We start from the raw sequence: 15,644 nt of genomic DNA on the forward strand, positions 1-15,644 counted from the left end.
AACAACCGCATATAGACATCAACCCAATTTTGTTAAAAATAAGGGTTTGGTTGAGGTGAAGTTCATTGAAATTAGGGGTTTTGATGAAGGAATTCCAGAATTTGAAGATGCCTTTGAAGCATACAACTGATTAAACTAGTCGCTTATATATCCATGAATACTGTAAACGTATCTTTAATAGTTGGTTTAATAGATGCACCTTCTGAACACTAGAATAATACTAAAAAAATACTCCTTTGACATTAATTCTGATAAAAGACACAGAATAATTGTCACTGAGACATTCGTAATGCTTTATCACTATATACACGTCTGTAAGTGCCTAAGTAGTAGACTTCCTTAATCACACCAGCATTTGTTCTTGGTTGTGAGATTAGTACATAACTAGTTTAGCTTAATTCAATGACTATTATGATTAAACTTTAATGAATCCAATTGACACATAAGTATGTCTCGCATTTTTTAATTTATACTGACATTTACTTTATAAGAATTTGTTTGTATAAAAATTTTATTTATTAAAGTGATATTAGTTTATACATTTTCCTTTCTTTTGAATTTTATTTTTTCCAAATTTAGATTTGTTTTAATATAAAAAAGGTAGATTTGTTTTAATAGCTAATGAAATACCATGTACATATCTTGATTTATTTATTAAATAAAAAAGGTATTATTAGAATCTTCCATAAAAATAATAATCTAAGATACAATAAGATTTAGTAACAATATTATAATAAAAAATAGAAATTTGGAAAGAAAAATAGGCGGGAATTTTTTTAATAACATATGTCATTTAAGATTCGCCTTTAGTATACGTTATTGATTGATTGATTGATTCCCGAGATTGATAGAGCAATGGATTGGTATAAGTGCTAAAACAGACAATCTTCCACGACCTTTAAATTGATCGAGAATAGAAGTAAATTAAGACCAAAAAAATCAGGAAGTTGTCTATTCTGCTGGGATTGATGCTAGAACCTACAGTGCATCATACTGGGATAGCTTATTACGTTTATGAAACGCTCTAAAAAGCTCTTAACCAAACACCCCCAGTACCAGAGCCGAAAATTCAGAAGAAAAAATAGCCTATTATACATGTTTGCATTGGTTGAACAACATAGCAAAAGCAAATCACTTTTTTAAACATTATACAAAAAGCTTAGCAACCATGGCACCAGCTTATTTCTGATAAGATACCAATAACTCCAATGTTCTGATAGATACCAATAACTCCAATGTTTGCATATTTCATCCAATTGATAACTATAAAGTCTAAAACTTAAATTTCAATCTGAATACAATTTTCAGCCTTTAAAAACATTTCAAGTTTTCATCTTTCCTTCACAAAATCGCAAATAACAGTTAGATTTTTTACTTTTAACATCTTACATCTGATAATGAGGGATAGCTCAAGTGGTTAGAGCTTCCCTCCCGATTCTTATATGTAACGTGCTGTTAAATCGATCAAGTAATCAGCAAAGAGCAGCTTGTTCAGTTACAGTAGAGTTTTTAAAAGCTCAAAAGAACCAGTAAATTATATATTTATATGACACCATAAGCTACATACTAGTACAAGTGCAGTATAACATTAAAAATAGGTAAAATTGATATAAACCACCTTTTTTGTCCAACATTTTTGAAAAAACCACCTTTTATGTTTTTTTTTTTACTAAACCACCTTTTAAGTACCTAAATTTTTAATGACACCACCCGTTTTCAATATTTGACGGAAAAGTTAACTGCGACGTCAAAGGGGCCCACGACCTTTTCTTTTCCCTCCTAAATCATGTATATTTCCCTCCCAAAACATTCAGCCATTCCCCTGTATATAATTGCTTGAATATGTTGATGAGTAAAGCTCTAAAAAAATCTGAAGTATTTTTTTGCCAAATAATTAAACATTAAGTCAACAGTTGAGCACTCTAAACACAGTCAAAACAACCACTCAAAACAATAAAGTTTGTTTCTTTGCCGAATAATCAACCCAACACAAGCCGATTAAAGTATCAGACATGCAATTAGGGTTTATAATTCTTTAATTCAACCCAAAAACAAAGAACTAATAAACAATTGCAATCTACCAAGCATATAATACAATAATGAATTAACACAAAACGCCACAAGCCCACAAAAATTAGAATAAAAAAACATTAAAAAAAAAAAAAAAAGAAATTTACCCCGTACTACAGTTTAATAACCCATAAATCTTTTGCAATTCCTTGCCTTTACCCTTGTTACTGTCCATTTTCTCCAATGATTTACTTTTGCCAACAAAAAAACATTTAATAATTACAGGAAAAAGGAGCTAGAAATGGCGTCAATGGCAGAAATTTGTCAGCAATAAATTGGATGAGTGACGAAGAAGACTGAAGGACAAAGGAGAGAGATGAATTAGTTGAGTTGATAAAAGGAGTATTAAGTCTTTCTAACTAAACGCGGGATTTAAGAGGAAAAAATGACGTTGGTGGGCCCCACTAACGGCGCCGTTAGTATTTTCGTTAAATTTGAAATACGGGTGGTGCCATTAAAAATTTAGGTACTTAAAAGGTGGTTTAGTAAAAAAAAAACATAAAAGGTGGTTTTTTCAAAAAAGTTATACAAAAATGGTGATTTATACCAATTTTACCTTAAAAATAGTACCAGAAAATATTCACCCCTTTAATTAGGTATTAGTAGAAGTACAACAAAAGATAGCCACCCTAACCAGCCGCTTCTCCTCCAATGGTCATGAAAACAACCAAAAGTGGAAATTTTACGATGCAAAATCCCAGCACTGAAACAAAGACAAACATTTTAATATAAGCATGACAGATCCATGAGCTTTCATGCAAAAATAATCTAAAAGCTTATCTTTTCTACCAAGAAAGCACAAATTTTTTGCAGACTCAAGGCGCCTTAAACAAACAACTTAGAGTATAAGACTATAAGCCCCAATTTGCAGAGAAGTTAGAATGGGCAGCATCAAGCAATCATTCGATATAATTTTTAATACAAAAACTTTTGTATACACCCGATTTACACTAATATTATTGTACATCGAGCAATATAAGGGTAACTTTTACCTAATTTTAGGGTAACTTTTTGCCTTTTTTTTGGGTAACTTTAAACATAATACAATTTATATATATATAGACAATAAGAAAAGTTTTATAATGGTAATTTAATTATATTCAATCACTAATAATTGATTTTTAGTCATTTAAAATGTGATTCTTTATTAATAATTTTTATTTGTATTGGATTACTTTTATGCATATTAAGGTAACTTTTATTTATTTTATGGGTAACTTTTGATCAAATTAGTCTATCTTTATAGTGGATGTACAATAAATATTGTACACCCGATTTTTTTTAAAGTTTGTGTTTTTAATATATAATTCACAATAAAAATACAAAAAGAGCACAACAATTTGATACTAAGAGCACTCACACTAGTGAGCAAAAAAAAATTTGTTCATTCTCTCTCTAGCCACTTTCTCTCTCTTGCTAACCATGATCATTTTTTGTGAGCAAATTTTATCCCACTAGTGAGCAAAAAAAAATTGCTCATCAATCTCTCTCTCCTACTTTTTCACATACCCCACCAACATTTCTCTCTCTTACACATCACCATATTATTATTAATTATGTTTTTGGTTAAATGAAGTTTTAGTGCTACTAATTACAATTATACTATTATTTAACTTAATACAATTATTAAATATTAATTAATAATATTGAATTTTAATCGTTAAACAATTATAAATTATAAATCTCACTAGAAATGGGAGTAAGAATAATATAGAGTGTTTTTGTGATTTTTGAAATCGTACCAAAATATGTCAAAATGGATCTCTATTTGTAGAGAAAAAAAAAATTATAACTATTGATGAATTTTTTTTTTTATTATAAATCGGCCAAAATAGCCGTTTTAAATTAATTACCGTTTAAAAACGGTAATATTTGCTGATTGGAGGAAGAAGCTGACAGGGACATTGGAGAATTGCTGGGCCCCACTTAGTTACTATTCATCCTCAAATTTGCTCATAGGATGAGCAAAATCAGAAATGCTCATGAGCATTTTTCAATATGCTCATTGATGGGGAACCATTTTTAACAAATTTGCTCACCATTTTTGCTCATGAGCAAAAAAATGCTCACTGATGTGATTGCTCTAATACTCTTAAAAACAAGTCACATGCATTTACAGGAAACAAACCAATTGGACAGAGTGACCTACTATTCCATCTAATGTTCTTTTGGAATGCTTTACCACTCCTAGCTTTACTCTGAATATAAGTCTTGTCCTAGACTAATCTTCCCTCTCTTATTTTTCAATTATTTATATGATAATGGGAGGAGGGGGAAGCCTTTTTCCATCTATTTAAAGGGTAATGGTTGATTATTAGTAGCAAGTTAGGGATTTCTTTTATGTTTTGCGGCTTGTATATATGTACTCAGCTTTGCTGATTGCGTGTTTTGTGTGTCTTTCTTTGGTCATGGCCTTTGCCTTTCAATGACCCTGTGACGATCCAAATTTTACACTTGTAATATTGGGGAGCAGATTAACCACAGGTTCTTACACATGCAGCATTCGCATCAGGGTTGTGGGATTTTGAGTGGAGAGTTGGTTATTATTCGCAGTTTATTTCTTTCATAAATTTGAATTTATTTAAACTTTGGTTTTATTTATTTACTACTTTTGTTGGGTTTTGAATAAGGGCCTTAATGGTTCCAGCTTGTATCATTTAATTTGGTTTTGGTTATTGGTTTTGAAACTTATTTATAACTGAATTAGTTTTTCCGCTGTTATTTTCTAATAAAGCCTTAACGTTTGAACACGTGGTGGTAGCACGCTATTAATTCTCTTGAATATTCTTCAGCGTCCTCACAAGTTTAAAGAGAGAATTATAAAAGAAGGAAATTAGGAGCTGAGAGGAGCTAAACTGTGCTGAGCTGAGCTAAACTGAAAATAAACGTATGAGAAGTTGAGAACAGGGCCTTAGATTCAAATCAAAGTCCGACTGTTGCTACTTTGCTAAACTACTACCGTTGTGCTATGCTGCTGCTTGTTATCCTGTTGTATTCCTTCATGTTGATGAATTTTTTATTTTTTTTTTGGTTGATGGTTTATTTTGTCTAGCCAATTAAATCGGTGTGGTTTGGTTTTTTTTGGCATTGTTTTTTGTTTCGAGTTTTCAGTTTATTTTAAAACAAAAAATCAAAAACAGGAAACAAGAAAAAGGTGTTTTCACTTTTTTGTTGCCAGTTTTCAAAATTAGCATGATTTTAATAAGTTTGACTAATTTTTTATTCATTATATGACATATATCATACACTTTTAAAATACAAAAAACCAAAAAACTGAAAACCGCAACAATGTCAAACGAACCCTAAATTAGTGGTTTTGTTTGGTTTTAAAACTAATATGGTGCGGTATGGTTTGCAAAATTCAAATATCGAAATATTGTGGTTCGGTTTCGGTTTGGGCAATAAACCAAATCGAAAACCGAACTTTTACCCATACTGTCGGTGTTATTTTGAAATAAAAAATAAAAATACCAAGCATATCTATAAGATAAAAATAATTAATTGTGTATATTAGAAATAGATCATATATTTTCGTCAAAAAAGGAATAGATCGTATATATAAATATACTATATGAAGCCCGTGCGATGCACGGTTTGTCAGTATTTTTTTTAAAAAAAGTATTTTTCATATTTATGTGATTAAAATTGTTATTATATTAGTTTTAGAATATTAGATAAAATTCCTAATATCAAAAGATAATATTTTGTATTTAATTAATTTAAACTTTTTTTTTTTTTTGAATCATTAATTTAAACTTTAATATTTCATTTGCTAATTTTGCTTACGTGACATTTGAATTATTTAATTGTAAAAGAAATTAATAATCTCTTACTTAATTGGCTACTACTTAAATTCATAATCCTACATTGGCGCGCTAAGAAAATTAAATCCTACGTGGCTCTCTAAAAACTCGGGGAAAAACTCCCCTTTATATATATATATATATATATATATATATATATATATATATATATATATATATATATATATATATATATATATATATATATTAGATTGGACCTCTAATTTGTATTATGTTTCATATTCTACTCTTTATCAATTAGTATATGGTATTTCGAATATCTTCAAGTTTAGAAGTAAGGAAAAACGAAATAACATGGCTAATCTATGTAAATTAATATTCTTAGTAAAGTTATTTTATGCTATGATTTCCTCCTTTTATATGGCATGGGTATATCTAGGTACAAAATTTTTATATTGTAGCAAAATCTGTGACACAAGTGTATGCTTGTCATGGGAAAGTTATTATATGTAGCACTAGTGTAAAGTTTGTGACAGGAGAAGGACAAAAAAAAAACAAACAAACAAACAAAAACTGCGGTATAAGTGTAAACTTTGCCACGGGAAAAGAGCTACTCGTTGCATAAATGTAAAGTTTGTCACAGGAATATTAAAGTGCTACTTGTGGCACAAGTGTGATATTTGCTATGAGAAAATAATAGAAATTGTAATATAATAGTACTTTCTCGATCTCATTTTTGTAGACTACGGTATACTCCCTCCACATTTTATTACTTGGTCCAATTCTCCATACGTGCTCTTACTTTCCCAAAAAAAAAAAAAAAAAAAAAAAAGAAAAAAAAAAAAAAAAAAACTCTAGGCAACATAACATGGGTAACAAGCAGCAGCAAATCAGTAATCTTTAACACCAAATTCACGACTGACATAAAATAAAAACGATTACAGAAGCAAACAGATCTCACATCTCAGAGTCTAGCAAATGCGATGATTATAATGGGCTATCTCATACCAAGTACTACTCAAATCTCCAGTTTGTAAGGTTCATTCTAAGCCATTATTCCTTCTGGAAACTTCATCTCAAACTAGTGGTACATTTCGACCAATTATGCAGCCCAGCAGACGATGTAATTGTAAGGATTTAATTCTGTAGTATGAACCTTGAGCTAACAGTTTTTAAAACTTAACTAGTAAGGTTCTACAAAGAAAACTTTAACCGATAAACAGTTCTGCAGTGATCATCTCCTTCTGAATTCCCTTCGAGTCTGTATCAGTTATAAGATCCATTATCTATCCATGGTCCAACAGCACAACCACTTTCAAATTTGGGTACTGCTTGTAAATGGCCACAGCCAACACATGTGCAAATGGCAAAGATGTATACTAGAGTTACTTCAGATTGAACAGGAAACATAGATTAAAGTACTAAATCAAATGTGATGGAAATATTAATATGCAGTAATGTAACTCATATGAGGCCATAGCCGCATTAGCCAAATACAAAACAATACATCCCGTGGTTTTATGCTATTCTTATGGAGTCATATAGCCTCAATTTTCCGAGAGAAAACAAGAACTTATCCTCGATTTTTGAGAGCAAACAAAAACTTATCCTTGATTTCGAAAAGTAAACAATAGCTTATCACCAGATAATAAAGAGCTTAATTTCGAAAAGTAAACAATAGCTTAATTTCGAAAAGTAAAATGGAGTTATAAAGAGCTTCTAAACATACTCCAGATAAAACTATCACCGAATTAAGATTAAAACAACTTTCAGATAAGAGATGAAACAATACTTTGGTGTGACGAGAGCAATTTCAATAAAGGCCTGTACTTTATAGACTTCTAATGGAAATTATAGCTACCTTAATACCATAAAGTAAGTAATATCCCGGATAGCAATTAAAATGTACAATAGATTAGCAGTGACAATTAGCCAAGAGCAATAAGCATCTGTTACAAATCAATAGTAATAAAAACTAGACGATTACTATTTATCATCCTTGCATACCAACCAAACAGATCACAGAACAATACAGAAAATGAATTTAAGCAAACAGGATTCAAAGTCTTATACTAACAAAATATGTGCATTTGGATTTGGAAGCTATGAAAGAAAAGCGAGACATTCAAAAACTCTATCCTCATCCGTTCCCTTGGCAATCCACGAAGTTTGATTGCATCAAATGTTTTAGACTCCAAATCATACCAACCAAAATTCAGGTCGCTTATGCCCAACAAAACTTTTTTCCCATCTTTGTAGTAAACAATAGGCAATACTAAATTGCATCTCAGGAAACAATCATTGCCAATACTAAACAATCTCATCCAAGACTCTTTGTTTTCATAATTGATTCATAATGGTGAATTTTATGTGATGCCACAGTTAACGGAATCGGGTAGTCGGTAAACAAGAATCTCTCGGTGTGAAGATCCGAACAGACGAACAGGAGGTTTAACACTGTTAGGATCTGGAGTAATAGGTACCTTAGAATGTGATTTGGTAAGTGGGTTTAACAACACGATTTCAGTTTTGTTGGCAATGCAAATGATGCCATTGCAAGACCCAAACACCTCAACTCCCTGAGTTGAGAGAGGGAGCTGGACCTCCGAGAAAGAGAGGTGGTTTTCGTCGAGTTCTGCGGAATGAATGGACTCATCATAGAGGAGGAGATGACGATCGGAGTTGGAAATTAGGGTTTGATTCAGGTGAAGTTTGATGAAATTGGGGGTTTTGATTAAGGAATTCCAGAATTTGCAGACGCATTTGAAGCGTACAACTGATTTAACAGGTAATCGTGAGAGGATCTCGGTTATTAGCTCAGTCGGAAGTGCCGCCATTGTTGCCCTACTTCGAGCAATCGAGCTTCAGCTCTAGAACTATAGTGAGCTAAAAGTATTTGTATTTGTATTTGGTACTGTACCCCGTAGATTTCATTTGTTTTGTGAAACTTGTTAGGGAAGAACTCCGAAGATACCAAGTAAAGTTGTTTCGTGGCACGAAAGACCAAATACTTTCTGTATTTGGCTTTTTACGATTTTCAAAACGCGTCTTAACACATTTACTCAATTAGGGTCTGTTCACATTTGCTAAATTGAACTGAAGTGATTGGAGTTGAAATGAATATTATGAGAGAAAGAAATTAGGAGCTAAAATGCACTGTACTGAACTGAACTGATTAGAGCTGAACTGAACTGAATTAAGTAAATGTGAACAGGCTCTTACTCACACACTCCTATTTGACCGTGTTTCATGCTTTATGCATAATTAGGTTAGATCCGGTCTCATGCCCAGTAACCTGGATTCTACAGAGTAATTCATATGAGGCCATGCCACATTAGCCTAATACAAAATACATCCCATGTCATATAGCCTCAATTTTCCGAGAGAAAACAAGAACTTATCCTCCATTTTTGAGAGCACGCAAGAACTTATCCCCGATTTCCAAAAGCAAACAAGAGCTTATCCTCACTTTCAGAGAGCAAATAAGAACTCAGAAATTGGTGATAGCATATGAAAAACAATTTTTTTGCCAGAGCTACATGACACCAGCCTACTGGTTATAGCCTCAATTTCTCAAAAACGAAAAACGGGTATGCCTTCCATGCTACAAGACTACAAGAGCTACATGACACCAGCTTATTTTTGATAGCCTATCAACAACAATTTTTTGCATATTTCATCCAATTAATACCTGAATGTCTAAAGCTCAAATGTCAATCTAATTACATTTTTCAGCCTTCAAGTTTCCATCTTTCCTTCAAGATCCCAAAAAACATATCAAATTTTTGAGTTTTAACATCTTACCTAAAAAAATGAGTAAACTTTTTTTTTTTTTTTTTTTTTTTTTTTTTTTTTTTTTTTTTTTTTTTTTTTTGACAAAAGAGTTACTCCTTATTTTGACCCCCTCAATAGAAATTCCATAATTTGAATTTCAAATCTTAAATTGCAAAAAAAAAAAAAAAAAAAAAAGAATTCTTGGCAAAATTAGTAACAGCAACACGAAATTAGTCTTGCCACAATGATTAGTATCATAATTAAAAGTTGTGAAATAAAAACATCATAAATTTGTGGAAAATTTGCATCAAAGGATCTTTTAAATGGACTTGTTTGCAAGGAAGGACCTTATAAATCGAAAGTGGCATAGAAGGACCTTTTAAACGATTTTGGTTGCGGCGGGGGACCTTGACATCGGAAAGAGAAAATTGACCAAATTATTCCGGCGTTGACTTGGGGTGGCACGTGACTTTTTTTTTTTTTCTTTCCTCTATTTTCCCACAGATACCTCCCTTCTTCCCCTAACCCTTTAATTTTTCCCCCAAATTTTATTCTCTCTCCTTCATGAAATTGATTCCAGGAATGAAATTCAAATTGAATCAATTACTCCCCCCACTTCCCCCTTGCTGCACATGGAATTTCACTCAATCAAGTAGATGATGACTTTATTTGGTGAGGTACAGTACGCATATTCTTATCTCTCAGCTCCTTTGTCCTTTTCTTTTTCTTTTTTTTGCATGCTCAACCCTTGAAATTGTTCTGCCATGGCAAAAACAAAGAAAGGGAAAAAAAATGGTAAAGAATCTGGATTTACCATCAAAAAAGGTCATGAAAACTAGCTAAAGCTTGATTTTTTTACACTTTCTTAAGTCGAAATTGCAGAAATTTAGGCTTTGATTTGAATTTTTTAATCTGTTACATGTAGTGGTTCATCCAACTTTAATACATTAATTCATTCATTGAAGTACTTAATTAATTGATTAATTGAAGTGATGATGTTGGGAATTGGTTTTGATTTATTTGTTTTTTTCTTTTTCTTATTTTGAGTTGTTGCCTTGTGCGTGCATGTGTTGTTTGTGGGTGGGTGTTTAATTTTTTTTTATTGCATTGCCATATGATTGATTGGTAAATAAATTATGCACTTTGTAATTAGTTGTTTTTAATTTGTATCTTAATTCAGGTTTAATTATCAGTATCAAGTGTATAAAGTTATGGATCCAATAAACATAAGACTCTATTATGGGGGTCAGTTTGTGACTAGGAAGGGCAAAACCACTTATGAACATGGTAATAGTGAATATTATGGACTATCATTGCATCCTAATGTTCAAGAGGTATGCTACTTTGAGTTCGTTGATTGGATTAAGGAGCTAGGATACAATGTTATGGGGCAGCTTTGGTTTAGAAAAGATGGTCATAGCTTGTTTACTGGTAGGCAGCAGCTCAAAGATGATAGTGATATAGTTGATTTTTTGTTTTCTAGAGAGGATGATGGTTGGTACAACTTGTATTTGGTGCATGAGGGTAGAGTGGTAGATAATAGGAGGATGATGTGTGGTCCAGATAAGGTTAGAGAGTACAATGATACAGATTCTGAGGGAGGGTCCACATTTTTGGGTAGTTTTGTGTGTTCTGACTCACTTTATACTAAATCATCAAGTGGGTCCCAGTCACTAGATGTTGTGCCAAACCCGAGATCTAACTTATCCAAATTCCTTTCCAATTCCATCAAAGCTCCAGATTGCCCTCTTTACAAGCCTCCCAACCTTCCCAAACAACCTTCTGCTTCCCCTTCTTTTGCAATTGAACCTGATTTTCAACTAGACTCCACACAAACATCTGTAAACTTTCCCTTAAATAATGCCAGTAACACCTTGCAACCCATTCCAGAGGTTGATGCTGATGGTGAATATGAGGATGAGGAAGAAGAATCTGATGTAAGTGACAAAGATGTGGATTTAAGTGAAGGTGACTTTGAGGACATAGAAGATGATGACCTGTTTGCAGCTAATGTAGATGCTAACATAAGTGAGACTGTGAGAAATACTTTAGGACATCTTAGGAAGAGTAGTGAAGGTGGGGAATCTGCTGTTAATGATGAAGGCCGGGAAATCTTAATTCAGAGCGATGAAGACTTGAATGATAGTGAGGATGAGCTGAAAGACAAAGTTGGATCAGATGATGATGAGGTCCAATATCCTATTTTTAATCCAAGTGTTGATTTTAAGAGAAAGATTAACTTGATTCCAGGGCTTAAATTTCCATCTGGGAGGGTATTTAGGAAGGCTTTGCTACATCATGCAATTGAAAATGGATATAACTACTACTTTTTGCATAACAAGAGCCATAGGATAACAGTGTATTGTGCTGAGAGGTGTAAATGCCCTTGGAAAAAAGGCAGAAGGGTTGAGTGCAAGTGTAATCAAAGGAGAAAGTGTTACTTTAAGGTGCATTGTAAGAAATTGAAAAATGAGAAGACCTTTCAAATAAAGAGTCTTAGATTAGATCATGTATGTGGCCACCAACATGTCAATCCTAGAGTGAGCTCTGAGTATCTGGCAGAAAGGTACATAGAGGATTGGAGGGATGACCCTTCTTACAAGTTGAGTGCATTTATTAAGAGAGTTAGGAGAGAGCTTGGTTGTGAAGTGGGTTATTACAAGTGCTATAGGGCTAGGAATATGGCACTAAATTTGATTCATGGTGATGCTTCAGAGGAGTATAAGAGAGTGTGGGAGTATGCAGATGCCATAAGAAAGTCTAATCCAGGGAGTACTGCAATAGTGAAGGTTCAAGGAATAGACCACCCTCCTCCCCTGTTCTAGAGAATGTACATATGCCTATAACCTTGCAAGGAAGGGTTCATGGCAGGTTGTAGGGCTATTTTAGGGGTTAATGGTGCCCATCTAAGAGGGCCATATCCAGGGATTCTTCTAACTGCTGTAGGGAAGGATTGTAACAATAATATTTTCCCTGTAGCATGGGTTGTTGTGGAGATTGAGAATGCTGAGACTTGGAGTTGGTTCCTTGAGCTTCTTGTTAATGATATTGCATTAGTTGCTGACTCAGTTACCTGGGTTCATGAAGTGGTCGGTGATGTCACTTTTATGAGTGACAGACAAAAGGTTTGTAGCTTTGTACTTCTTCTATTTCATTCTCTTTCTTGGTATATGTGTCATTAGCAAACTAAACATAGTGTTAATTCAACTGTGATGGTGTTTTCATGTTAGGGCCTCTTGGATGCATTCCACAAAGTGGTTCCCAATGCTGAGACCAGATATTGTTGTAGGCATATCTGGTCTAATTTCAGGAATAAGTTTCCAGGAGAGGTTTACAGAGAAAACTTTTGGAAGGCAGCTAGGTCTTCAACCAAGGTAAAAATGAATTACATGTTTACCAAACTTTTCAAACCACTAGTGTTTTTCAACAAGATTGTTATAGTATTGTAAACTTCCTTTAATTTTTTATTTTACCAACATGAATTTGAAGCACACATGACAGAAATAAAGAAATTAAATGTTGAAGCTTTCAATTACTTGAGTGACATACATGTATGCCATTGGTCTAGGCATGGTTTTAGTAGTAGGGCAAAATCTAGAATGTTATTGAACAACTGTTGTGAAAGCTTCAATAATGTGCTAAGGGAAGCAAGGGCAAAACCTATTTTATCTTTGATGGAATGGATTAGAAGGTATGTTATGATGAAATGTTTTGCTAAGAGGGAAGGGTTAGCTAATTTTGATGGGTTTATTATGCCTTCTGTTGTGAAAATGATAGAGAGGGGACAAAAGGTGGTAGGTAACATGAGAGTCACACAAGCTGATTTGCATGAACTTGAGGTTGACTATGAAGGAGACAGCTATGTGGTGAACTTAGAGCATAAAACTTGTGGGTGTTATAGGTGGACTTTGATGGGGATCCCTTGTTGGCATGCATTGGCTTGTATTGCCAAAAGAAGGCTTAATTATGAAGACTTTGTCCACCCAGCTTACCATGTTGCAACCTACTCAGCAACATATGCACCAGCCTTCCATGCCATGCCGGGACAAAAGCAATGGGACAAGTCACCTTTGCCAGAACCTTTACCACCTCCCTTTAAAGTGATGTCTGGAAGATCATCACAAAAGAAAAGAAGGAAAGAAGCAGGAGAAGGGAAAGACAAGTATGTTAAAAGGGCTAAGAAACAAAACACTTGTCAAAGATGTGGTGGTTTGGGTCATTATAAGACAAAATGTTTCAATCCCATCAAACAAAAGGGCCCTATAAACAAAGGTGGTAGACCAAGGAAGGATGGTGGTGTAGCTTTTTCCTCACAAACTGTCCCAACCACAACATCAGCAACTTCTATAAATCCTGTTCCAGCAGCAACTACATCAACAAGACAATCAAGTTCATCTGCACTTATGATAGGGGGTGGTACTTCTAGGAAGGTCAACACCAAATCTACTGCACCAACAACAACTTCTACTTCCAAGAAAGACAAGTCCAAAGCAAATGCACCAAATCAGAAAACAAAGAAACAAAAAACAGCTTCTGTTAATGCTCTCCGGTCCTCACAAGCATCTCAGAAGAGTTGTTTGTCTCACCATTGAATAATTCAAGTTAAATTTCAGTTTATGTAGTCACTTTATGTAGTAGTTAAGTCTATGTAATCCACTTTTGCTTAAACTTTGGTATTTTTGTGAACAAGTCAACTTTATGTAATTTGCTACAATTAAATTGCTGCTATCTTGCAATGAATATTGGATGTCTATTGTTAATATTGCTGTGTTTATATACATGAAGTTTGTTCAGGTTGGAATTGCTATTGTTTAGGTTTATTGCACATGCCAATTTTGTCTAACTTTATTCATTTATTTATTGAAAATTTGAGAACATAGGCTAACTTTATCCATTCATTGAAATATTTGGAAATTTGGGCTAAATTATGAAGAGGGGTACACAAAACAGAGGAGAGAGAATAAAATTTGGTGGAAAAATCAAAGGGAGGTATATGTCGGAAAATAGAGGAAAGAAATAAAAATAAAAATAAAAAAATAAGTCATGTGCCACCCCAAGTAAACGCCGGAATAATTTGGTCAATTCCCAAATTCCGATGTCAAGGTCCCCCGCCGCAACCAAAAACGTTTAAAAGGTCCTTCTATGCCACTTTCGATTTATAAGGTCCTTCCTTGCAAACAAGTCCATTTAAAAGATCCTTTAATGCAAATTTTCCTAACTTTGTGTAGTATCTTGTTAAACCATGTACTTGAGCAAAGAACAGTTGGTTCAATTCTACTCAAATTTCACTGCTAGGTACATTCATACATTGTAATAAGAAGCTCAAAAGAACTAGTAAGTCAAATGACACCATAAGCTACACACAAGTACAGTATGCATTGCACATTTGCACAATCACATAGAAGAGCACCAAAAAGCTGTAGATACCAGAAAGTATTCACCACTTCAACTAGGTATTCATAAAAGTACTAAAAAATATAGCCACCCTAAATGTCAAAAACTACTTGCAATGGCCTTCATGCGAAATCAGCTGCTTCTCCTCCATTAACCATGAAAACAACCAAATGTATATACTTAAAACGCTGTAATTGTGTATTAGCCTAACCTTATGTCTCTACTGATGTAACTGTGTATTAGCCTAACCTTATGTCTCTACTGATGTTGAAACATTGGGCCCTTGGCAATTAATAACAATGGATGCCCTGATAGACAAATCCTATTACACATAAATAGGGCCAAAGTTTAGCTGAGCAATCTAACTTTCTCAGTGAATTTCAAATAGAAATGCTCTGTCCTAACAAGATAATCTATACATGAAAAGTTATGTGAATGAATTCAGGATTCCACAGTTCAAAGTAGGGCATCAATGATCTATATGCATCATGCAGGAAGTCACCCTAGCAATTAGAGAGAATAAACATGCAGAGCATCAAGAGGGAACAAGTGAAGGAGGCAGACCCAATCACGAGACAACGACGACTTGGATGCTTTCTCGCACCCCAAACTGCACTTCCTATCATTAACTTTTCTCATTAG

General features: G+C 33.6%; 2 protein-coding genes across 2 annotated transcripts; one reads left to right on the plus strand and one right to left on the minus strand.

Annotated features, from left to right (window-relative positions):
- Positions 1 to 8,200: 8,200 nt before the first annotated feature.
- LOC145557333 (F-box protein CPR1-like) lies at positions 8,201 to 8,671 on the minus strand. The gene has a single exon (XM_081618523.1). It carries the CDS (start codon positions 8,669 to 8,671, stop codon positions 8,201 to 8,203), a length of 471 nt encoding a protein of 156 aa, XP_081474649.1.
- A 1,480-nt stretch (positions 8,672 to 10,151) lies between these two features.
- On the plus strand, positions 10,152 to 14,341 carry LOC145559425 (uncharacterized). The gene is made up of 2 exons (XM_081620846.1): positions 10,152 to 10,285; positions 12,839 to 14,341. The coding sequence occupies exon 2, from the start codon at positions 13,103 to 13,105 to the stop codon at positions 14,198 to 14,200; it is 1,098 nt and encodes a 365-aa protein (XP_081476972.1). The 5' UTR covers positions 10,152 to 10,285; positions 12,839 to 13,102; the 3' UTR covers positions 14,201 to 14,341.
- The last annotated feature ends 1,303 nt before the right edge of the window (positions 14,342 to 15,644 follow it).

Source organism: Chenopodium album, chromosome 9, assembly GCF_948465745.1.
Source record: "Chenopodium album chromosome 9, dcCheAlbu1.1, whole genome shotgun sequence".
Classification (NCBI taxonomy): Eukaryota; Viridiplantae; Streptophyta; class Magnoliopsida; order Caryophyllales; family Amaranthaceae; genus Chenopodium; species Chenopodium album.